We start from the raw sequence: 25,583 nt of genomic DNA on the forward strand, positions 1-25,583 counted from the left end.
CCACCTGGCCAGGGGGACTCTGGCTTACTCGCAGACTAACCAGGCCCCAACTACTAGCCAGTACTCCCGGGGGAATTTGCCTTGTACCATCAGTAAAGACCCTGAACTGTACCCTCGCGTTTCCGTGCTTCCTTGTCGCACCGTTAGTGCTGGGACATCCACACCATCACTCCCAACATCATCCACATCCGCTGCCCTGAGGCCATACCTCTCCCGTTGGGGGTTATATCAACATTGCTGCACACCTATACCACCGGCCTCAGCGGTCTGCCCTGCAGCGGCGGTTTCATAACCGCATTCAACGGGTGGCGTAGTCGGACACTAATACCATCATACCAATAACCGCCACTTAGTTTGACCACCCTGGGCGCGGACCGGGTCACCGCCACACGAAGACTACTACCCCTATCGGATCCGGCTCCGGGTATCCCCCGCGCGCACGCGCGCCGCACTACAGCACTGGCCCAGGGGGTGAGTCAGAAACACCAGCCGTCAGCCGCCCCAGAAATGGCGCATCTGTAGGATGCGCCAATTCTGGCACTTAGCCTCGCTCTTCCCACTGCCCTGTAGCGGTGGTAGTGGGGTAATAGGGCTGGGGTTGATGTCAGCTTATAATGCCAGCTGACATCAAGCCCAGGTTAGTAATGGAGAGGCGTCTATAAGACACCCCCATTACTAACCCCATAGTCAAAGTTAAAAAAAAACACAAACACCCAGAATAAAGTCCTTTAATTGAAATAAACACACATTTTTTTAATGTTCTAAATTAAACCATACTTACGGTACCATCACGCCCATTCCAGCTGAAGCCAACGATCTCCTGCAATAAAAGTAAAATAATAAAGCAACCTCATCCTTACCTCTCCATGGCTCCCAGGACGGGTCCAGCTCTGCTACATCGAGATGACAAGCTGCAGACACGCTGCCCTGGTGTGGTGGCAGGGGGTAATAGTGGTGGGGTTCATGTCAGCACCAGCTGCCATGAAGCCCAGGTTAGTAATGATGGGCGTCTATAAGACACCCCCATTACTAACCTACAAAGAGTTAAAAATAAAAAACACACACTACACCCAGAAAAAAATAATTTATTTGAAATAAAACACACAATTTTATTTACCGTAATTCTTAGTTTACAAAAAAAAAATAGTTACCTGTCCAGGTTCCTGCGCTGATCTCCCATGCACAGCTGTCACATCTGGAGATGGATGTGACAGCTGTCAGGCCGCTGTAAGCTCAGACTGCCGGGAACACGTCCATTCCTGGCAGCGTGAGCCCTGACTGAGGTCACCGGAGTGCATTCAGTCAGCGCAGCTCCGGGGACCTCGTTTACGCCACTGCTGTATCGTGGGAATTTCTCACGGTACAGCAGTCTAACCGTAAAGCAGCTAACCGGAGCAGCGTCATTGAGCGGCGGCAGCGGTTTAGAGCGGTCACATTTTATGGACTACTACGGAGGGGTAAGGATAAGATTGTGGTTTATTATTTTATCTTTTATTACAGGAGATCGATGGCTTCGGGGATTAGGTGTCTAGGTGAGTATAGGTGTATTTTTTTATTTTTTACTTTATTTTAGGTGGCGTCGGCGGGGACAGGTAATATATAAACTACCGTACTTGTGGCAAGATGAAGATGAAGCTGAATCTGACACCACACCATCTGATACCGAATTCGATCCATATGATGACTGCTTTACAGATGTGTCACAAGATCTCATTGATGTACTTATGATATCAGATGACGAACAGGAGGATTTTGAAGGCTTTTAAAGAAAGGGAAACTTGTAAAATACTGTAGCTGACGGTTATGATAGATGTTGGTAGTTTGTTTGTTGCTTTACCATATCTTTCTCCTATCATTATCAGTTCTTGTTTGGTTGACAGCTTAAAAAAAAATTAAAGTACAGTATGGTAACATTTACAGTAAAATGGATGATAGTAATGTTGTTGTTGTATGCCTTATGTTTATGAGTGACAGTTTTCCTGCTATATACCTGCATGTCATAAGAATTTAAATTAAAAAAGGACCATGTTAAATTCAAATCTGTTTTTTTTTTATTTTTACCGGTGTTTGGTATGTGTTGGAAAAGGGGTAGTCTTATACGGTGAATATATCCTAAACTCTATATTTTAACAGGAAAGTAGGGGGGTCGTCTTATACACCAGGTCATCTTATACGCCGGAATATACGGTATATATTTTGATGGCCCTTTATGGTTCAGAAAAATGACAGTCGGCGCTCTCCAATGTTGCAAATGTGGATTTTATTTTTTTATTTGTGCAGAATTTAATTCCACTTGAATACATCGGCTCATTTCTAATGAAGTGTAATATTGATTTATAAAATAATTGAAATGATTATTACTCTTTAAGTTCACAAAACTCTGTTCATATCAAGTGGCTTATTGGCAGCCATCCCGTTACCCATCTATAAACAGCAACTTTGTCGTTAGTTGATTTTGCTCAGGCACAAAACAATTGAAACAAGTACCATACTTTCTGCTTTTGTCTTCAAGTGAAATATTGAAAAAAGATTCAAAATTTCCGTCCTAATTGAAATAAAACTGAAGTCCTGAAATGGTAAGTAAAACAAGACTCTCTTCTGTGCTACTCCTAGAGCACATTCATTTATTTTTTTATTTTAGCTGATTTAATTTATGTACATTTTTATTTTTCTTGTTATAGGCAGATGATCAGGATAACAATATGGATTTGGTAAGGACTCATTTTGTCACCCATATTCCATAATTTACTAAAACACCAACTTTCTAAGTTTCTACAAATTAAAGCCTCATTCATATGGCATGTGTTACCTGGATAATGTAAAGTGGGATACAACTCCCTGCTGAATAACTGAAGGTATTTCCCTGGGCTCAAATACAGAAGGACCTAATAATAATTAGACAAAAGTTAACCAAATCCACCGGTATAGGCGGGATCAGCCCATATTCTAACCTATACAAGGGCATCAGATGTTGTTTATGGATAAAATGATTTAACCATTGAAGTCTTAAGGGAATATCCTATTCAACCGAAAAATAAGACGTTTCTGGTAGCAGCTCTCTCATAGAGAGCATAGGGGTGATTGGGGGAGAAGGGAGGTATACCTGTCAGATGATTGTTTAGCCAACAGCTATTTAATGTGTATAGGGGCCTTATATTAGAACATGGAGCACAAGTCAGAGGCAACGCTAAAGGTTCAGCACAGATGGGGGGACACATATGAATGGGACCTGAATCTAGGTGACCATGTTTACAACTACATTGGTTTGGTTTGAGATCTTGGTTTGGCTTTTATCCTAATTCATATGACAGCAAGGCTCATTAAAGGGTTGATAATAACTTTTAGGATTGCTTCTTCCAATAGGAGGCACTTGAGTTCAAGTCCTCTTCCTTTCTGAAGAGGCAATTTGCATATATCTACAGTGGTACACCCAAATTATAGAGGGTAAGAGACAAATGACCATGCTGTTACTGCAAAAAAAATCTCTATACAAGACCGAGATCAATATTATTGCAAAACATTGACCATATACTAGTAGATACCAGTACTGCAGATCATATAATAGATTACAGTTATATATAGTGATTTACAGGTAACATTTTTTCTGCTAGCACAGTCAATGTCCCTGTGCAAGTGGAGCAACGCTGTGACATCATTTCACCACTTCTGTCAGTGACCAACGAACTACAGAGCAGAGACTCGTAGGGCGGGAAGACCATGGCTCCTGCTCTACCTGGGGGGTGGACAAAACTCAATAACGGGTCATGCAGAGGTACTATTGGCCCAGATGTCACCGTGAAATCCTAAAATATTGTAAGTCCTAACCCACTTGCCAGTTAACCGCTACCACCTCTCTATTCCAAAATCCTCTCATGCCGCTATCCGTCAAGGCTGGGCAACAGAGAAACCAAGTTGAAACTCGATGTGGGCTGGACAGACCAGTAGGTGACACTAAGAGTGTCCCTGTGTCCCAGCCCAGAATCAACGTTGCCGAGAACTTCTTCAGTGGAACCGGGACCTCTTTTCAAAGTTACCAATATGTACACAGGTTTAATGAACAAGGAATCCTGACTGAACCACATGTTCAGGTGAACCAAAATCCCCAAAGTCCGGTGATTTTGAAGCAAGGGGTAAAAATTAGGCGTATCCGATACTCCGCGACAAACTCATGTCAAAGCTAGGGTCAGCCAGATACATCATCTCCGTGGACCTAATGAAAGGATACTGGCAAATCCTCTTCTCTCAAAGTGTCAAGAAGAAGACAACCTCTTTTACTACTGATGGTTGCTTCCAGTATACCAGAAGTCCATTGGGCCTGCAAAGAAACACAGCTGCCTTCCAGAGGGCCATAGACCGGATCTTAGCCCCTCACAAAAAGTATGCCACAGCTTACCTCTATGATATTGTGATATTCAGCACGGATTGGGGAAGTCATCTGCTGAAGGTCCAGGCTCTAATGGATTCGCTGAGGAAAGGGGGGTTTACCATAAACCCAAAGAAGTTTGCCATCTGGAAAAAGAAGGGAAAATACCTGAGCTACATCGCTGGAAGAAGCAAAGTAAAGCCGCAAGTGGATAAGGTGAGGGCAGTCCAAAGTTGTCCAAAACCAGTCTCCAAGGAACAGCTTTAGGCATTTCTGGGAATGGTGGGATACTATCAGCGGTGTATCCCAGAGGTGTATCCCGAATTTCGTCATGATAGCCGCACCCCTGACCGACCTTCTTAAGGGCACGAAGACGTCAATGACCAAATGGTCTCTTGAAGCAGAGATGGCATTCCAAGAGTTGAAACTCAGGGCTTCAGAACTTCATCTTTTATGTGGACATAGGCCTGGGAAACTGTATAGTAACACAGATGCCAGTTTAGACTCCCCTGTTTGGTGACTGATAGTGCCAAAACTTATGGCTTTGGGCAGGGGGGGGGGGATATGTTACAAAGTCACTGACAAAGTACTGGAGTGGAGATATGTAGGTGTGAGATTAATAGCTGCAGTAATTATAGATAGGAAAAATGTTCCAGCACACGAGTGGGTTAATCAGCCACCTTAGTGATAGGGTGATTAAACACCTGTAGAAAGGGAGGAACTCAGAGGATAAAATCACAGCCTTCGGCTGCGTTCTCACATTGTGTATTTCCCTGCGTTTATTTACGCTGCGTATTTTCCTGCTTTTTTTACCTGCGTTTTTTTATGCAGGTAAAAAAAGCACCTCCATTCACACACTGCGTAAAAAAGCGCAGCAAAAAACGCAGTGTGAAATGAAGGGTGACATGTGTAATGTCACACTTCATTTCAGTGTGACATGTGTACTGTCTGTGTCTGTGTGTCGTGTGTGTACTGTCTGTGTCTATGTGTCGTGTGTGTGTCCCTAGCAGTGTATGTACAGACCATGGATACTCACCTACCCGATGGATGAGAGACACGTCTGCTCCGTCCCGCGCTTGCAGCATCTGCCGTGAAGCGATCAGCAGACTGTCACGTGACCGGCTTGTAATCAGCTGACTGGCCGGTTACAAGCCGGTTAGCTAACAGCTGATCGGCTCACCGACAGATGCTGGAAGCGCGGGATTGAAGCGGACCGGAGCGGACGCCTTTTCCCTGACATTGGGTAGGTGAGTATCCATCCTGCGCCTCCGTAAAAAAGCAATGGGATTACACAGTGTGTGAACACCGCTTCGTAATTCCATCGCTTATAATGGGCACAATAGAGAGAAAGCGCGGGACGCAGCTGTGTAAAGAATTGAGATGCCAATTCTTTACACAGCTGCGCTTTCCCGCTGCGTAAAACTACACAGTGTCTGAACGGCAAAGTGAATTTCCCATTCACTTTGCTGGCAGACACAAAGCACATTGCGTATTTTCAAAAAGCGCGCGCAAAAAAGCGTGCGAAAATACACAATGTGTGAACGCAGCCTTTCAGAGCATTTGGTGTGGGGAGGGCCTGGAGGCACAAGCTCTGGAGCTGTGGTGTGTATGTTAAGGAAAGCTAAACCTTGGGTTGTTTTTGTTCCTGAAGCAGGTGGTTACCCATAGCAACAAGGACTGTGCCATACGTTATGTTTTGTTTTCCAGTTAGGCCTGGAAGGCCATGTTTGTTTTGCTAACAATGCTGTGGCTTATGCAGTGCTCTTAATAAACCGCAGAAGATTTAAAGAGACAGTGTTCCTGTGTACCTCTGTGTGCAACCAAGTGAGCCGATCTACCACAGTGGGGATTAAAAATGGCATAATGTAGGCTAAAACTGACTGCAGTGATAATGTAATAAAGGGAACCTGTCACCAAGTTTAACCAATGTAAAGTACGGCCAGCACCTGTAAGCCCTTTCTTACAGCTTTCTAGTATGATGCATGTAAATCCCCAATTCCATCTGCATAGCAGAAAATATACCTTTTATTATACCCCTATAAGGCTCAGTCCGGTCCGTTGGGCGTCTCTGGTCTTGCGCCTCTCTTCTTATGATCACTGCCCTTTTTTCCTTGCTTCATGTGGATGACACGTTCTATGTCATCCACACAGTGTCCTCCAATCTCACTCCTTGCATACTTCTCTCCGCCGTGCTGAGGGTAGAGCACAGTACTGAAAGCTTCACTTTTGGGTCATCTGCGCTCTTTGGCCTTTTCTGGCACATGTGCACTACAGTACTCTGCTCTTACCTGAAGGGTGAAGAGAAGTACGCATGCACAGGAGCGCGATGGGGGCAACTGTGTGGATGGCGTAGGACATGTGATCCATGTATAGAAAAGAATGAGGACAGCGATCGTCCACGGGGCCGAACCGCGCCGTAGGGGGTATAATGAAGGGGTTCATTTGCGTTATGCAGAGGGAATAAGGGACTTACATACAGCATACTAGAATCCTGTAAAAGAAGCAGAAAAGATGGTGGCCATAGTTTATATTAGAAAAACCTGGCAACAGTTTCCTTTAAACTGAAAAACTAGGAAAATAATTCTTTCATTGTTTTATAATTGTCCATAGTGTATGCATGTGAAGAGTTTGTGGTCCAGTGTTCAAACATCCTCTACAAATTTCATTGTAAGCAGAAACAACATGTACAGAAGTTACAGACCTGATTCAATAAATAAGCTTAGATTTTCTCCTACTGCTGATTATACTGAACTTTATGATGTTATCTGCTCAAGCAGAGTCTTTGAAGCGTTTTCTAAAATAATATAATAAAGTGAGTAAGTCAACAGAGCAATATTCCACACCGTTTAGTGAAATGTAAATATTACATGCGGTTGTTAAAGGCGGAAGTAAACTCTGAGAATTAGAGCTCGTTCACACTGTGTCATGGGTGTTTCACAAGTGACAGTCGCTCTGCAGTTAGTTGCAGGAGATCTCTACGTTTGGCATTACAGACACCTTCTTAGAGGCTGTCCCTAGGACCCAGCGTCTGCCTTCTTCTGGCTAATTAACACCCTGGCCTGGGTGTATAAATGCCTGCTGTGTGTCAGAGGGAGGTGCCGGTGATATTCATTACTCCTTGTGCAGGCTTGAGCGAGAGCAGCACTTCTTTCTCTCTGGTGCTTGAGGACATGTGCGCATTTGTCTGGAGTCGTCTAAAGCTAAGCTATTTTCCCTTGTTTGTCCTCACTTGTTGTCTTTAGTGTTCAGTGGGGATCGACTAGTGCTCATTCCCTCCATTTCCTAGCCAGGGCCAAACGCTATGGAAAGACAGGGCGAGGAACTCGTGCGGCGATTGGTGAAGAGACAATATAGGGACTTTAGGTGAGACAGGGTGATATTCTATCAGCCAGGAGGTCTCCACTCCCCCCTTTCTCTAGAGTCTGGGCTCCCTTTCCCTCTTCCCTTTGTGTTGCACTAAGTCTTTCCCACACCTTGCGTGACACACTGGCGTATAACACGGCTAAGTGCTATGTGATGTTTTATCAGATAGCACTTGAGCCAATGTTGATTCGGTATGAGAAAACAATCACAGCATGCTGCGAGTGAATCCGATAATTGGTCCATGTGCACCCATACAAGTCTATGAGTGCGTGTGAAACATCGGACTGCACTCAGATGTCATCCCAGTGCAAAACGATGTACACTCACATAGACAATGGAGAAGATGCAGAAATTAAGTTTTCCGTCTTCTCCGCACCTGGGCTGCGATTCTCTTATGCGAGAGAATCGGATCACACTAGGGTGACATTCGGATCAATCTCTGACAGAATTTGGTATGGGAAGAGCCCACCATATAATGACAAGAAAAGGGAAGGGTTCCCTACAAGTGGGGAAAGGGGGAGTGGAGACCCCTAAACAGCTCAAATGACAAACCATGACTCCCCTATGGACCCTATATAGGTCCTGCACCTATCGCCGAGCAGGAAACCTGGCCCTTGCTGACCCTAAAGCTAGGCCTTAAGTAGGGAGCGGGAGGGGTGAGCACTAGTCAGCCCCACTGCAAACTAAAGTACACACAAGGGAAACTAACAACGGAATACACTTAACTTAAAGAGATGACTGGGGAAAACAAGGCAACAATCCATGAAGGCACTCCCAAGAAAATTCTAGCCGACTACTAGAATTCAAAGCCTGAATAGATAAGAACAATCTATCGCCAGGCACTCTCTGGAGAAACTGAGTGTATTTAAGGATACAGCAAGGGTGTGGTAATTAGCAGCAGAAGGTGAGTATCACCGCTGGGTCCTAAAGGTATAATCCCCAAGCAAGGTGAGGATCACCGCTGGGTCCTAAATAGAGAGGGATCATGTAAGGAAGATGTTTGCAAGGCCAAACGCAGCAACCTTCTACAGCCAGACCCTGTATGAGTTTCTGTCAAACCTGACACACCCGAGACACCGAGTGTCATTGGCATAAGTGGCCCGATTCTCTCACAGTGTAAGAGAGCCCTTAGAGATTTCCTGCTTTGGTTCACCATGGGAGGACGGACCTTACTTCATCAGTGGTTGGGGTTGTAGTACTAGAGATCATAGAATTGCTTTGTATAAAGTTTTTTTTTTTTTTTAAACATTCAGTATAAGTTCATGAGTCAAAATTCAAAATCTATTACATGCTTTCACCCCCCAACTATGCAACTTGAATCACATATAGTTGTGTGCCAATAGTTAGATTTAGGCCACGTGCACATGTTGAGTCACCACTTCTGTATTTATCACACACTACGGGTTTTGACTAACGAATACTGTGGTAAAAAACTCATGTGCGCATGTCAGTCAACGTATTTACCATTACTACACCAATATAAGTTCACTGGGGTTCCAGTTACGCTAAGGGTATGCAGTGACTTGTGGGAAAAATTATCCCCAGAAATATGGTCTAAGGATTAACGTTTCTCCTTGTGGAGAGTGACATACCAGCTCTGGCATGTCAAGGTAAGGAGGCTTATTCGCCGTGCAATGCTCCTCTGGGAAATTTAATATGTAAATTGCCTCTTCAGAGAAAAAGAGGACTCAAACTCTATAGCGCCACCTATTGGAAGCAGCAATCCTACAAGTCACAATCAACACTTTAACAAATCGTGCAATATGACTTAGGATAAAAGCCAAATCAGAATCTCAATTTGCAGACACGAATGAATGAATGTGGTTGCCCAGAAATCCAATAAGATTGGCCTTAACTTTCAGTTTGCGGCTAGAAATAAGCGAATCTCCATAAATTCGATTTGGGCAGGTTCTCTTGAATTTAGTTGTCATATTTGATTCATTCCCATTAAATTCAGTCCAAATCTAAACAGCCTTAGTTGATGTGAGGGGAGGGAACCAAGCTAATATTTACCTTAATGACCAGGCCAAATTTTTGAAATCTGACCACTGTCACTTTATGGCTACGGCCCCACTATCAGTATTGGGTCAGTGTTTTTTCTCAGGGGTAGAAGCCAAAACCAGGAGTGGGTGAGAAATGCAGAATTGGTAACTTGTTTCTATTATACCTTTTCTCTGATTGTTCCTCATCTGGTTTTGGCTCCCACTCCTGAGAAAAAATACTGACTGAAAACTGAACAAATACTGATAGTGAGACCGTGGCCTATGAGATAATAACTCTGGAACGCTTCTAGTGGCTCCAACGATTCTGAGACTGTTTTTTTGTGACATTGTAATTCATGCTAGTGGAAAAATTTGTTTGATATATTTTGCATTTATTTGTGAAAATATCACAATGTTGCTTTAGCCCCAATTTTTTTCATTTTTGCAAGAGGTAACACCAAATAGTGGACCCCACAGTATGTTACCCACTTTCTTTCGAACTCAGTGATGCCCTTCATGTAGTCAAAAAGTTCTGTCTGGAGAAACAGCAGGGCTTGGAACGGAAGGAGCACCATTTGAATTTTGGAACACAAATGGCTGAAATAGATTGCAGGCACCATGTCATATTTGCAGGGCCCCTAAGGTGCCTAAACAGCAGAAACCCCCTACAAATTACCCCATTTTGGAAACTACACCCCTCAAGGATTTTATCCAGGGGTATAGTGAGGATTTTGAACCCAAAGGTCCTACACAGAATTTGATAACATTAGGTTGTCATATTAAATATGTGTTGAGCGCAAGTGCTTAAGTGCTTGCTACTAGAGATGAGCGGTGTTCGACTAGAACTGTTCGCCAATCTCAAATTCGAGCTGTTTTGGGCGGTGTTCGAGTTGTTCGACGAACCCGAACGATTTGCAAAAAATTCGGCTGTTCGAGGTTATGTTCGATAACTGTTCGTGCACCAAAAGCGTGTCCTGCATGTCTGGCGCTATTTAGAGCACCAATCATGCAGGGATTGTCTGCCACTCACTGTAATGCCACAGCCATGGTGGTTGTGGCATTACAGTGGTTGCCCAAATCGATGGGAACAGTGCTCACAGTGAAACATGAAAAGCCGTCAATTCAGCAGCGGCATACACGGGTACCCGACAATTTAGAACAGAAAGAATAGAGCTTCACACATAGATTAGATAGATAGAAACATGTCAGTCACATATATATGAAGTACAGTGACAGTGTTGCTTACTGTACTTGTCATTTAGGGTAAAGGATTTATCAAAAAAAATAATAGTGTTTTCATGCACCGTCTCTTTAAAAAAGCCGGCCGGCAATTCAGCAGCGGTACCCGACAATTTATAACAGACAGAATAGAGCTTCACACATAGATTAGATAGATAGAAACATGTCAGTCACATATATATGAAGTACAGTGACAGTGTTGATTACTGTACTTGTCATTTAGTGTAAAGGATTTATTAAAAAAAATAATAGTGTTTTCATGCACCGTCTCTTTAAAAAAGCCGACCGGCAATTCAGCATCTGTACCCAACAATTTAGAATAGAAGAAATAGAGAATCACACATAGATTAGGTAGATAGAAACATGTCAGTCACATATATATGAAGTACAGTGACAGTGTTGCTTACTGTACTTGTCATTTAGTATAAAGGATTTATTAAAAAAAATAATAGTGTTTTCATGCACTGTCTCTTTAAAAAAGCCGGCCGGCAATTCAGCATCTGTACCCGACAATTTAGAATAGAAGGAATAGAGAATCACACATAGATTAGATAGATAGAAACAGGTCAGTCACATATATATGAAGTACAGTGACAGTGTTGCTTACTGTACTTGTCATTTAGTGTAAAGGATTTATTAAAAAAAAATAATAGTGTTTTCATGCACTGTCTCTTTAAAAAAGCCGGCCGGCAATTCAGCATCTGTACCCGACAATTTAGAATAGAAGGAATAGAGAATCACACATAGATTAGATAGATAGAAACATGTCAGTCACATATATATGAAGTACAGTGACAGTGTTGATTACTGTACTTGTCATTTAGTGTTAAAATAAAGGATTTATTTAAAAAAAAATTGGCGTGGGGTTCCCCTTAATTTTAGTCTCTAGCGGAGGTTAAGCAGACTGCTGGGGCAGATGTTTGAAGCCTGGGAAGGGGGTAATACCCACGGAGCTTCCCAGGCTACTAATATCAGCCCCCAGCGGAATACCTAGCCTTTACTAGCTATTAAAATGGGGGACCCCCCAAAAAAATGACGTGGGGTCCCCCCTATTTTAATAGCTAGCAAAGGCTAGGCAGACAGCTGGGGGCTGATATTAATAGCCCAGGAAGGGTGCCATGAATATTGGCCCCCTCCCAGGCTAGAAACACCAGCCGTCAGCCGCCCCAGAAATGGCGCATCCTTAGAATGCGCCAATTCTGGCACTTAGCCTCGCTCTTCCCACTGCCCTGTAGCGGTGGCAGTGGGGTAATAGGGTTGGGGTTGATGTCAGCTTATAATGCCAGCTGACATCAAGCCCAGGTTAGTAATGGAGAGGCGTCTATAAGACACCCCCATTACTAACCCCATAGTCAAAGTTAAAAAAAACACAAACACCCAGAATAAAGTCCTTTAATTGAAATAAAGACACATTCCTTTATTGTTCTAAATTAAACCATACTTACCGTCACGCCCATTCCAGCTGAAGCCAACGATCTCCTGCAATAAAAGAAAAATAATAAAGCAACCTCATCCTTACCTTTCCATGGTTCCCACGACAGCTCCAGCTCTGCTACATCGAGATGACAGGCTGGACCGCAGCAGAACGCCGCCATCCAGCCTGTCATCCCGCAGACACTGAGAAGCGCAGGCATTCTTGCGCTCTGCAGTGTCTGGCTGTGACGGCATCCAGATGAGCCGAGGTCATGTCCAATGAACTCGGCGCACCTCATGCACGTCACTGACAGCGTGGGAGAATTCTCCTGCACTCAGCACTTCAGCGTGAGAATTCTCCCACGCTGTCAGTGACGTACATGAGGTCAGCTGAGTTCATTGGACATGAATGAGCTCACCTCATGCACGTCACTGACAGCGTGGGAGAATTCTCACGCTGTAGCGCTGAGTGCAGGAGAATTTTCCCACGCTGTCAGTGACGTGCATGAGGTGAGCTGAGATCATTGGACATGAACTTGTCTCATCTTTATGCCGTCACAGCCAGACACTGCAGAGCGCAAGCAAGCCTGCGCTTCTCAGTGTCCGCGGGATGACAGGCTGGATGGCAGCTTTCTGCTGCGGTCCAGCCTGTCATCTCGATGTAGCAGAGCTGAAGCTGTCCTGGGAACCATGGAAAGGTAAGGATGATGTTGGTTTATTATTTTACTTTTATTGCAGAAGACATTGGCTTCAGCTGGAATGGGCGTGATGGTAAGTATGGTTTAATTTAGAACAATAAAGAATTGTGTGTTTATTTCAATTAAAGGACTTTATTCTGGGTGTTTGTGTTTTTTTAAATACTTTACTAGAAATTCATGGTGGTCATGTCTAATATTGGCGTGACCCCATCAATTTCGGGCTTAGGGCCAGCTGATAATGCCAAGCTGGCCTTAACCCCTTTATTACCCAGTGAGCCACCGCACCAGGGCCCTGGATGAGTTGGGTACAGCGCCAGAAGATGGCGCTTCTATGAACGCGCCATTTTCTGGGGCGGCTGCGGACTGCAATTTGCAGCGGGTGGGGCCCAGAAAGCTTGGGCCTCCCTGCGCTGCGGATTCCAGCTCCCAGCTGCCTAGTTGTACCTGGCTGGGCACAAAAATAGGGCGAAGCCCCACGCATTTTTTTTTTAAATTATTTCATGAAATTCATGGAATAATTAAGAAAAAAAGGGCTTCCCTATATTGTTGTGTCCAACCAGGTACAAATAGGCAGCTGGTGGTTGGGGGCAGCCCGTCCCTGCCTGCTGTACCTGGCTGGACACAAATATAGTGCGAAGCCCCACGTCAATTTTTTTTTTATTATTTCATGAAATAATTTTTTTAAAAAAGGGCTTCCCTATATTGTTGTGTCTGGCCAGGTACAAATAGGCAGCTGGTGGTTGGGGGCAGCCCGTTCCTGCCTGCTGTACCTGACTGGACACAAATATAGGGCGAAGCCCCACGTCAATTTTTTTTAAATTATTTCAGGAAATTCATGAAATAATGAAAAAAAAATTGATGTGGGGCTTCGCCCTATATTTGTGTCCAGTCAGGTACAGCAGGCAGGAACGGGCTGCTCCCAACCACCAGCTGCCTATTTGTACCTAGCCGGACACAACAATATAGGGAAGCCCTTTTTTTCTTAATTATTCCATGAATTTCATGAATCTAAAAAAAAAATGCGTGGAGCTACGCCCTATTTTTGTGTCCAGCCAGGTACAACTAGGCAGCTGGGGGCTGGAATCTGCAGCGCAGGGAGGCCCAAGCTTTCTGGGCCCCACCCGCTGCAAATTGCAGTCCGCAGCCGCCCCGGAAAATGGCGCGTTCATAGAAGCGCCATCTTCTGGTGCTGTACCCAACTCATCCAGGGCCCTGGTGCGGTGGCTCACTGGGTAATAAAGGGGTTAAGGCCAGCTTGGCATTATCAGCTGGCCCTAAGCCCGAAATTCATGGGGTCACGCCAATATTAGACATGACCACCATGAATTTCTAGTAAAGTATTTAAAAAAAACACAACACCCAGAAAAAAGTCCTTTAATTGAAATAAACACACAATTCTTTATTGTTCTAAATTAAACCATACTTACCATCACGCCCATTCCAGCTGAAGCCAACGATCTCCTGCAATAAAAGAAAAATAATAAAGCAACATCATCCTTACCTTTCCATGGCTCCCACGACAGCTTCAGCTCTGCTACATCGAGATGACAGGCTGGACCGCAGCAGAACGCTGCCATCCAGCCTGTCATCCCGCAGACACTGAGAAGCGCAGGCTTGCTTGCGCTACTCAGTGTCTGGCTGTGACGGCATCCAGATGAGCCGAGGTCATGTCCAATGAACTCGGCGCACCTCATGCACGTCACTGACAGCGTGGGAAAATTCTCACGCTGAAGCGCTGAGTGCAGGAGAATTTTCCCACGCTGTCAGTGACGTACATGAGGTGAGCCGAGTTCATTGTCGGCTCATCTGGATGCCGTCACAGTCAGACACTGAGGAGCGCAAGCATGCCTGCGCTTCTCAGTGTCCGCGGGATGACAGGCTGGATGGCAGCGTTCTGCTGCGGTCCAGCCTGTCATCTCGATGTAGCAGAGCTGGAGCTGTCCTGGGAACCATGGAAAGGTAAGGATGAGGTTGCTTTATTATTTTTCTTTTATTGCAGGAGATCGTTGGCTTCAGCTGGAATGGGCGTGATGGTAAGTATGGTTTAATTTAGAACAATAAAGAATTGTGTCTTTATTTCAATAAAAGGACTTTATTCTGGGTGTTTGTGTTTTTTTTTTAACTTTGACTATGGGGTTAGTAATGGGGGTGTCTTATAGACGCCTCTCCATTACTAACCTGGGCTTGATGTCAGCTGGCATTATAAGCTGACATCAACCCCAACCCTATTACCCCCTGCCACCGCACCAGGGCAGCGTGGAAGAGCGAGGCTAAGTGCCAGAATTGGCGCATCCTATGGATGCGCCATTTCTGGGGCGGCTGACGGCTGGTGTTTCTAGCCTGGGAGGGGGCCAATATTCATGGCTCCCTTCCTGGGCTATTAATATCAGCCCCCAGCTGTCTGCCTAGCCTTTGCTAGCTATTAAATTAGGGGGGACCCCACGTCATTTTTTGGGGGGGGGTCCTCCATTTTAATAGCTAGTAAAGGCTAGGTATTCAGCTGGGGGCTGATATTAGTAGCCTGGGAAGCTCCGTGGGTATTACCCCCTTCCCAGGCTTCAAACATCTGCCCCAGCCGTCTGCTTAACCTCCGCTAGAGACTAAAATTACGGGGAATCCCACGCCAATTTTTTTTAATAATAAATCCTTTATTTTAATACTAAATGACAAGTACAGTAACCAACACTATCACTGTACTTATTATATATGTGACTGACATGTTTCTATCTATCTAATCTATGTGTGAAGCTCTATTCTGTCTGTTATAAATTGTCGGGTACAGATGCTGAATTGCCGGCCGGCTTTCTTAAAGAGACGGTGCATGAAAACACTATTATTTTTTTTGATAAATCCTTTACACTAAATGACAATTACAGTAAGCAACACTGTCACTGTACTTCATATATATGTGACTGACATGTTTCTATCTATCTAATCTATGTGTGAAGCTCTATTCCTTCTATTCTAAATTGTCGGGTACAGATGCTGAATTGCCGGCCGGCTTTTTTAAAGAGACGGTGCATGAAAACACTATTATTTTTTTTAATAAATCCTTTGCAGTAAATGACAAGTACAGTAAGCAACACTGTCACTGTACTTCATATATATGTGACTGACATGTTTCTATCTATCTAATCTATGTGTGAAGCTCTATTCTGTCTGTTATAAATTGTCGGGTACAGATGCTGAATTGCCGGCCGGCTTTTTTAAAGAGACGGTGCACGAAAACACTATTATATTTTTTAATAAATCCTTTACACTAAATGACAAGTACAGTAAGCAACACTGTCACTGTACTTCATATATATGTGACTGACATGTTTCTATCTATCTAATCTATGTGTGATGCTCTATTCCTTCATGTCTAAATTGTCGGGTACCGGTGTATGCCGCTGCTGAATTGCCGGCCGGCTTTTTTAAAGAAAGCGTCTTCTGAGCAGTTTGTCAGCTTTTGGACACCTTTGAAGGTGTTTTCTATGTGTTCCTATGTGTTTTTGTTTGCCTGCCATTGGTTTTAACGGTGTTCGACGGTGTTCTAAGGTGTTCGACGAACAGTTCGACGAACAGTTCCTCGAACATCCCGGTGTTCGACGAACCGAACCGAACCCGAACACTACGGGGGTGGCTCAACACTACTTGCTACTCAAGTTTACCTTGGGTGCTCGGTTTTGCACGAAGTATCTCAGGTGCTCGAGTGACATGATTAAGTCCCCATCCCCTCATGTTTTGCGGCTCTTAGACACCCAAGCAAAAACATGCAGGGATTGCCCGTGAATGGCAGGCAATCCCCACATGTTCTTTGGGTGTCTAACAGCCGCAAAGCATACGGAGCAGGGACTCAAGCATGTCACTTGAGCACCAGTGATACTCGGTGCATACCCGAGCACCCGATGCAAACTCAAGTAGCGAGCACTAGTTCTCAACACTAGTCGTCATATCATCATCTTTTTTTTACAAACTTTTCAAAAAAATCTATGTTCAACCCAAATCCTAAGCCCAATCCTAAGAGTAACCCTTAGCCCAACACTATCCCTAAGCCCAAAGGATTTACTAATTATTGGGCTTTTGATCACTATGACAGGGTCTATCACAGTGATCAAAAGCCTAGAACCAATAGGAAAATTCCCTGCTGTTGCCAGGTGCCGGCCGGCAGATCTCGGCGGGCTCACTGCTCATGCGCATGCCATTTTTTTCATGACGAGGAGGTGGAGGGCTGGGTGACGGAGCAGGAGGGCCTGGGGGGGTGGCGGAGGTACAGAGAAGGGCTTGGGGACATCATCTCTCTGTCCTGTGACATGTTATATCATGTCAGAAGAGAGAGAAATTATTTTTCATTTTTTTGCGTGATCGCCGTTATTCATTGAATGATCAGGAACTGGATGAAAAACGGCCCTGATAGTGTTCTCCAGGGTCTTCGCTACCCCCAGTAGCTGAGAAACCGGAGATTTTCAGACTCTGGGGACGCTATAAACTTATTCCCTATTGTCGTTTTAAATCGGCGATGAGGGAATAAAGCCCCTTAATACAACTTTATAAACACCTTTCCAGTACCTGTTATTCCACAGCCGCAGAACAGAAGACTTACACGAAGGACCGGGGAGCTGCAGCAGGTGTGGAGGCAAAATAAAAAGCAGACGAAGAAAGGTGAGTATAACTGGGTTTTTTTGTTTGTTTTTTAAGCTTTTAACTCGACTGATCCTGCATAGCATATTCAATAAATGTCACACCCCATAGGATAGAAGCTAGGATACGAAAATATCACTATCATCTTTGTAAGTAGGTCGTAGACTGTTTTCTGGAAAAGATCTTCCCAAAATACAAGAAAATGAGGCTGCTGTAATATTACAATTTCCTCCAGCATTGCTCATAAATGGTCTTCATTATAAATCTATTGCTGTTTAGTAATGTGAGTGAAAACTAAATAAAATGATACCATTTTTGTTATCTCTTCATTTTTTTTACTAGCTGGATGTTTCTATTGAAGAACTTAGAGGAATCTTGACCTGTTTGCTGAATGGTATAGCAGATTGCTCTACAGAACTTCTAACCATCGCAGATGATTTGGATGATTTTCACAGAACGGCCACCATTGCCAGTGTAGCGGGAAGTTCAGTTGGAATTGCTGGAGGCATCACCACCCTCGCAGGCCTCGTTTTAGCCCCTTTTACAGCAGGGGCATCACTTATTTTCAGTGGTATCGGGGCCGGTGTTGCTGCAGTTGGAGGAATTACAGGGGCATCGGCTTCTATTGCTGATTCTGTAAATATGAAAAATAAATGCAGCCAAGTAGAAGAGATTGTAAAGAGAGTAAATGCAGAGATGAATGAACTGGAAAAGGCTTCAAAAAAGTTGGATTCATTAGTTACTAACATAATGTCTAAGCAAAAAATGGTAGACAGTTCTGATGCAGCCAGGGCTGGGGGGAGAGGTGTATATGCTGCATTAGAGGTTGGCAGGATGATTCAGCTGGGCAAGGTGTCAGCCGCTGCGACTCATGGGATGCAGATAGCAGCTCGGGGGTTCCAGGTATTTAGAGTCATTTCAGGGGTTTTTGCAGCTTTGTTTATAGTCGTTGATGCTACTTTTATTTTTAAAGGAGCAAAGGAAATACAGGATGGATGTAAGACAGAGGAGGCTGCACAAATCAGAGAATGTGCTGAGGAGATTAAAAAGTTACATCAAGATTTACAAAAGTTAGATGAGGATTTGGTGGCCGACTATTAAAGTAATTTAAGAGTTGCATCTGGGTGTAAATAGTGCTCGCTCCAAGACACAAAAAAACATGTTGGATGCAGACTTGAGTATCAGTTATGGGATACAAGGGATGAAGATCTTCATTTCAATCAGTAATCCACTGGCTTCATGTGGATCACGTCACTGCATTACAGATTGCTATTGAAGACACGAACACTATATTTGTCTCTGTCACCAGAAATTCCTATAATAGAAAACGGAGGACAAATAAACATGAACTAAGCCCCATGAACCACCTGCTGCTCATCTGCACGTGTATTGTCCTTCCAAGTTACAACAGTATGTGACATATCAAACACCAGATCAAATTTATGCAACTTGATGAGTGCAGCCTAAGTCAAGTTCAAAACATCAGTGATTGCTAGGTCTAAACAAGTGTAACATCTGCAATCTGAATAGGGCTGTCACTTACAAACATTAAAGGGGTTATCCACGACTTTAATATTGATAGCATATACTCAGGATAGGTCATCAATGTCTGCTTAGTGGGGGTGTCGGCCTGAACTGCTCAGTTAGGGAGTTGCACAGCACAGCTCCATCAATGGGATAGTGGTCGCGACCAAGTACTGCACATCCGCACCATACTGATTAGGGGCAGATGTGCAGTAACCAGCCACGGCCACTATACAGTCGACAGAGTAGTGTTGTGCAGCTCATAACTGAGCAGTTAAGGCCGACGCTGGGTGTAACACCCCCACTCATCAGATGTTAGTGACCTATCCTAAGGACAGGCCATGAATGTTAAAGTCTTGGAAAACCCCTTTAAAGAATAGTCATTGACCGCCATGTGCATTAGACTCTTTGAACCCCACTGGTGTTTAATATTTGATGTGTTGTTTTAAGTTTGATATCCTTTGTGAGCAACAGGTTGTTGAAAATGCTTCACCACTGAATATCTCACAGGAATATTTTTGGTATTTCTGATATCCTGTGAACTACAATCTGATCTTTAAAACCATATTTTTTAATGGTTGGAATGAAAATCGTCATCCTTTGAATACCTGAGCTGGAATTTCATCTTAAATACTCAAGGCTACATTCATTAGTTTTATATTAGTTTTATTACATGGAGTTTAAAATGAACCTGACAGATGATACATGCTGCAAGAACCTCGGGCAGCATGTATCATACACTGGCGCTATCATTTCTGCCAGGAATTTTTTACTCTGAATCGGTGCAAAGTTTCACAAAAAACACATATTTAGAAACCATCCGGGGAACTAGCCTCTTGAGGGACTCGTCAAAAAAAAACAGTCTCCAGTGGCTTCTCCATGCCTTTCAGTGACATGTCTCTTCTTACTGTATGTGTGTATATAAAGAGAGACCTGTCACTCATGGTGAACGGGCAGGAAGAAGCTGCCACGACCAACCTCCTGGACCAGTCACCCATTCGGCATTGTACCCAACCGACTTTTAAATGCATGTTTTCTCTGAAATGCCATAGCATTTCAGAGTAAACCATACCTGGTTGGAATACACAGCTACAGCACTGTCTGATACATGCTGCCTGGGGTTCAAGAAGCAGATATCAGCTGTCAGGTTCCTTTTAAGAAAATTATCTTTTTCCTAAAAACCATTAAAAAAAATCTAACATCCTTTTATCCTGCAATATAACTCAATGATGATTATTTTTTTAGTTTCCACACTGTATTTTTTTAACAAATACTTTACGGTATAAGAAAACAAAAATCTATGTTTTTCTACAATTCATATAATTAAGATTATTTAAATGCTTTCTGAAGACAAAGGCAAAGAATAACTAGATTTAAAGATCCTACCAATGACTATGAGAAGCACACATCAAGCAATAAGCTGGTGTGGTGTGTCAAGTTTAAAAGCTGCCATGGGACTCAAATGACTATTACACTTTGTGTACTACACTGTTCCCCAAAAAATTTCAAAATACCGAAGTATACATCCTGTCAGGCTGAAAGGATATTCATTTGGCCATTTTAGGCTATTGCAGCTCTATAAGCATGCTTAACGTGGACTATTAGGGCATTTTTGGGCATACTTATTAAGCAAACACAGAAAATTAGACATTACCATGATCTAATGTCTATTTCTTACACATTCCTCACATGTATTAAAGTTGGCAAACAGTCGCAAATCATGCACACGGGAGTGATTCAAACATAACACCGAGCAGCTGTAACTACTCGGTGCTCGGCGCGAGCATACTCGCCGAAAGGGTTAACAGAACATACTCGCTCATCACTAATAATTAGAGATGAGCGGATCAATCCGTGGTAGATCAAATTTGAGTCGAATTTCCTGAAGTCTATAGTTCCAATTCAACAATCTGCAATTTGATTTGCGAGGATCAGCACACATGCAGCACACCCTGTGAGAAAGCTATTGGCGCCTGGCGTGACTTAATGTGATTGTAGCGTACTACTTCAGTGCTGATGTACAAGATTGAAAATGGGAGTGATGGCCTCAGTCTGTGAATAGAAATACAAGATTCAAGTGATACACAGTGAACTGCTCTAGTGTCTCATCATCACCACTAAGTGTGACTGTGACTGTGATATACAGCAGCTTAATAGCTGTTTTTTCCCAATCAGGGGTAGTATTAAAATATTCATTGCAAATTTTGCAACTAAATCCAAATTCTGAATTCAAGGCTTGTTTCTGTTTTGTGCCATCCCTATGTTTTGAGATGCATCATTTTTTCATTTAAAAACTGTCAGTAGGTTTTGGAGTTGATTTTGAGTCCATCTTCAATCCCTTCTGTCATGTACAGCACCATGGAATCAATGGTGCTCTAAAAATAAATAATAATATTCATTTTATTATTTAAGAGAAAGCTCCCTAATTCAGAAACTTAAACACAAGTGTTTACCTACCAAGTGTGCACAGTGTTTAAAATATATTTTTGAGCCTGCTTCATTTCTCCAATTATCTAATATTAGATGGTTACACATGCCACCTGAATACAGCGGCCAGCAACACTTGCTTGCTATTGGGACATGATTCTACCTATACTGTGTGCATAATTATGATGCAATTTGTATTTTTGGTGATTAATTTTATTATTGAAGAACTATATTGCTGTCAGTTAATACAAATAGTTAATAAACCTGAATATTTAAGAAAGTAAAAGTGAGATTTTGTCTTTCTTAGAATATCTATGTGTACAGAATTATTGGACAATTATTATGCAACTAAATTAAAAATGTACATTTTCCCATCTTAGCTGTCTATTTTTCATCTGTTACAGTGATGAAAATAATAACCAAACAACTCAAAATATTTTTTTTAAAAATCAGTGACTAATGTAGTCACTCTTCTTTTCAATAAAAAGAAGTTTGTCTTTTGTCAATGTTTGTCAATGTTTGTCTTTGTTTTCACTCTCACCCCCTTAATCCTTCATTTTTTCCAACCACCCCTAATCCCTACACCTAGTAATGAACTCTTCATCTCTCCCTCCATTCTCCCCACCCATCTCACCTCCTCCTCAGAGCTATTCCTCAACATACAATCCTTTGTCTCCAAACACAGATAGCCACCTCATGCCCTCTCCTGCTCCCACCTACTAACGCTTTCTCTGCTCCTCCTCACTGCCGGCGACATCTCTCCACATCCCGGCCCTCCTCACCACATCCCTACAATCACTTCCACCTCCTACCCATGATCTATCTCAAACTCTCGTAACCCTTCTAATCTTATACTCATCTGCCCAGCCCCCACTGGCAAGCATGGTGGAGGAATAGATTTCCTCCTCTCAGAAAGCTGCTCCTTCACCCATATCCCACTGCCACCCTCCATTACTCTCCCCTCTTTTGAAGTGCACTGCATACACATCTACTCCCCCTCCAACCTCCAACTGGCTGTCATTTACCGCCCCCCAGGATCACCCACCACTTTGTTTGACCACTTCACCACTTGGCTACTTCATTTCGTCTTAGTTGACATCCCCACTATCCTCATGGGCGACTTTAACATCCCCATTGACACTTCCCTCTCAGCTGCCTCTAAGCTTCTATCCCTCATTTCCCCCTTTGGTCTTACTCAGTGGTCTTCCACACCCACCCACAAAGATGGCCACACACTGGACCTCATCTTCATCCGCCTCTGTTCCCTATCTAACCTATCTAACTCACCTCTCCCTCTCTCTGACCACAACCTACTGACATTCTCTACCTCCTACTCTCCAGAGCAACAATCCCCACTCCACAAACTTGCATACCCTCCCAGAAATTCAAACACCTTGACCTACACTCACTCTCTGAATCCCTTCTCCCTCTTACAGACATTAGCTCCTTACATGATGCATATTTTGCTGCCTCTTTATACAACACCACAACAGCTGCAGCTCTCGATTCGGGCCCCCCTCACACATACCAACTCTCGCACAATCAACAGACAACCCTGGCACACCAGCCTAACTAAAGAACTGTGACGGGCCTCCAGGGTTGCTGAGTGTAGATGGAAAAGGTCCCACTCCAATGAGCACTTCATCACATTCAAACAGTCCCTCACTATCTTCAAGTCCACACTCACTGCAGCAAAACAAACATACTTTGCATCTCTCATATCCTCCCTGTCTCACAACCTCAAACAACTATTCAACACCTTCAATTCTCTCCTCCGTCCCCCAGTGCCTCCTCCCTCTCCTCTTATTTCAGCTGAAGACTTTGCCTCATTCTTCAAGCAGAAGATTGACACCATCAGACAAAGCTTTTGCCTAAAGCCCCCACAGCCCCTCCCCACACCTACTCAACCCTCCTCCTCCAAAACCACCTTCTCCACCATTACGGAAAATAAATTTTCCTCTTTACGCTCCAAATCACACCTCACCACCTGTAAACTTGACCCAATCCCGTCCCGCCTCATCCAAAATCTTACCACTATCTTCATCCCACCCCTAGCCCACCTCTTCAACCTGTCACTAACAACTGGTGTCTTCCCCTCATGCTTCAAACATGCCTCAATCACACCCATCCTCAAAAAGCCCTCCCTTGACCCATCCTCTCTGACTAGCTATCACCCCATATCACTTCTCCCCTATGCCTCAATACTACTGGAACAACACGTCCATTCTGAGCTGTCCTCCCACCTCTCCTCCTGCTCCCACTTTGACCGCCTACAATCTGGTTTCCGACCGCACCATTCTACTGAAACTGCACTGACTAAAGTCACCAACGACCTACTAACCGCCAAATCTAAGCAACACTACTCTGTCCTCCTCCTCCTAGACCTGTTATCTGCCTTTGACACAGTGGACCATTCCCTCTTACTCCAGACTCTCTCATCTCTCGGCATCACAGACTTGGCCCTATCCTGGATCTCCTCATACCTAACAGACCGGACATTCAGTGTCTACCACTCACATACCACCTCCTCATCTCACCCCCTATCTGTCGGTGTCCCCCAAGGTTCAGTTCTAGGACCCCTACTCTTCTCCATCTACACCTTAGGCCTGGGACAGCTTATAGAGTCTCATGGCTTTCATTATAACCTCTATGCTGATGACACACAGATCTACCTCTCTGGACCCGATATCACCTCCTTACTAACCAAAATCCCACAATGTTTGTCTGCTATTTCATCCTTCTTCTCTGCTAGATTTCTAAAACTTGACATGGGCAAAACAGAATTCATCATCTTTCCGCCATCTTATTTAACCCCCCCAACTGACCTATCTATCAACGTCAATGGCTGCCCACTCTCCCCAGTCCCTCAAGCTCGCTGTCTTGGGGTAACCCTGGACTCTGAACTCTCCTTCAAACCACATATCCAAGCGCTTTCCATTTCCTGCCGATTCCAACTCAAAAATATCTCCCGGATCCGCACATTCCTCAACCATGAATCTGCAAAAACACTAGTGCACGCCCTCATCATCTCCCGCCTTGACTACTGCAACCTCCTGCTCTGTGGCTTCCCTTCCAACACTCTCGCACCCCTCCAATCTATCCTAAGCTCTGCCGCCCGACTAATCCACCTGTCCCCCCGCTATTCCCTGGCCTCTCCTCTCTATCAATCTCTTCACTGGCTCCCCATTGCTCAGAGACTCCAGTTCAAAACCCTAACCATGGCATACAAAGCCATTCACAACCTGTCTCCTCCATATCTCTGACCTAGTCTCCCGTTAAATACCTGCACGCAACCTCCGATCCTAACAAGATCTCCTTCTCTACTCCCCTCTTATCTCCTCCTCCCACAATCGCATACAAGATTTCTCGCGTGCTTCCCACCTACTCTGGAACTCTCTACCACAACACATCAGACTTTCGTCGACCGTGGAAACCTTCAAGAAGAGCCTGAAGACCCACCTCTTCTGAAAAGTCTACTACCTGCAGTAACCACCGCTCCACCATACCGCTGCATGACCAGCTCTACCCTCAGCCTCTGTATCCTCACCCATCCCTTGTAGATTGTGAGACCTTGCGGGCAGGGTCCTCACTCCTCCTGTACCTACGCTGTCACATTGTGTTCAAGATATTTTAATTGTTTTTGCTATGTATACCCCTTTTTCACATGTAAAGCGCCATGGAAGAAATGGCGCTATAATAATAATAAATAATAATAATAATAATAACAGTTATAAATCTTTCATCCATGGAGTTTGTGAGTTTCCTAATTTGTTGACAATCGACTTTTTGGGCAGAACCAACCACAGCCTCCCAGACACTGATCAGAGAGGTGACTGTTTTCCTTCACCTTCTCCCGTTAAAGAAAAGCCCACAACTTCTCAATAGGGTTTAGGTCAAGTGAGGAAGGAACCATGCCATTATTCTTTCATCTTTAAGGCCTTTTCTGGCAGC

At 43.9% G+C, this 25,583-nt stretch overlaps 1 protein-coding gene across 1 annotated transcript in view; it reads left to right on the forward strand.

Annotated features, from left to right (window-relative positions):
* The window catches only part of LOC141258992 (uncharacterized), a 40,540-nt gene extending 15,183 nt beyond the window's left edge, over positions 1–25,357 (forward strand). Inside the window, exons 2-4 of the mRNA XM_073674354.1 lie at positions 2,513–2,576; positions 2,682–2,711; positions 18,024–25,357. Of these exons, the coding sequence (XP_073530455.1) occupies positions 2,574–2,576; positions 2,682–2,711; positions 18,024–18,782 (792 nt within the window). The 5' untranslated portion in view covers positions 2,513–2,573 and the 3' untranslated portion in view covers positions 18,783–25,357. The remainder of the gene's footprint in view (positions 1–2,512; positions 2,577–2,681; positions 2,712–18,023) is intronic.
* The last annotated feature ends 226 nt before the right edge of the window (positions 25,358–25,583 follow it).

The sequence above is a fragment of the Phyllobates terribilis genome, unplaced genomic scaffold, assembly GCF_046119375.1.
Source record: "Phyllobates terribilis strain yellow unplaced genomic scaffold, ASM4611937v1 Scaffold_3__8_contigs__length_932513732, whole genome shotgun sequence".
Taxonomy (NCBI): domain Eukaryota; kingdom Metazoa; phylum Chordata; class Amphibia; order Anura; family Dendrobatidae; genus Phyllobates; species Phyllobates terribilis.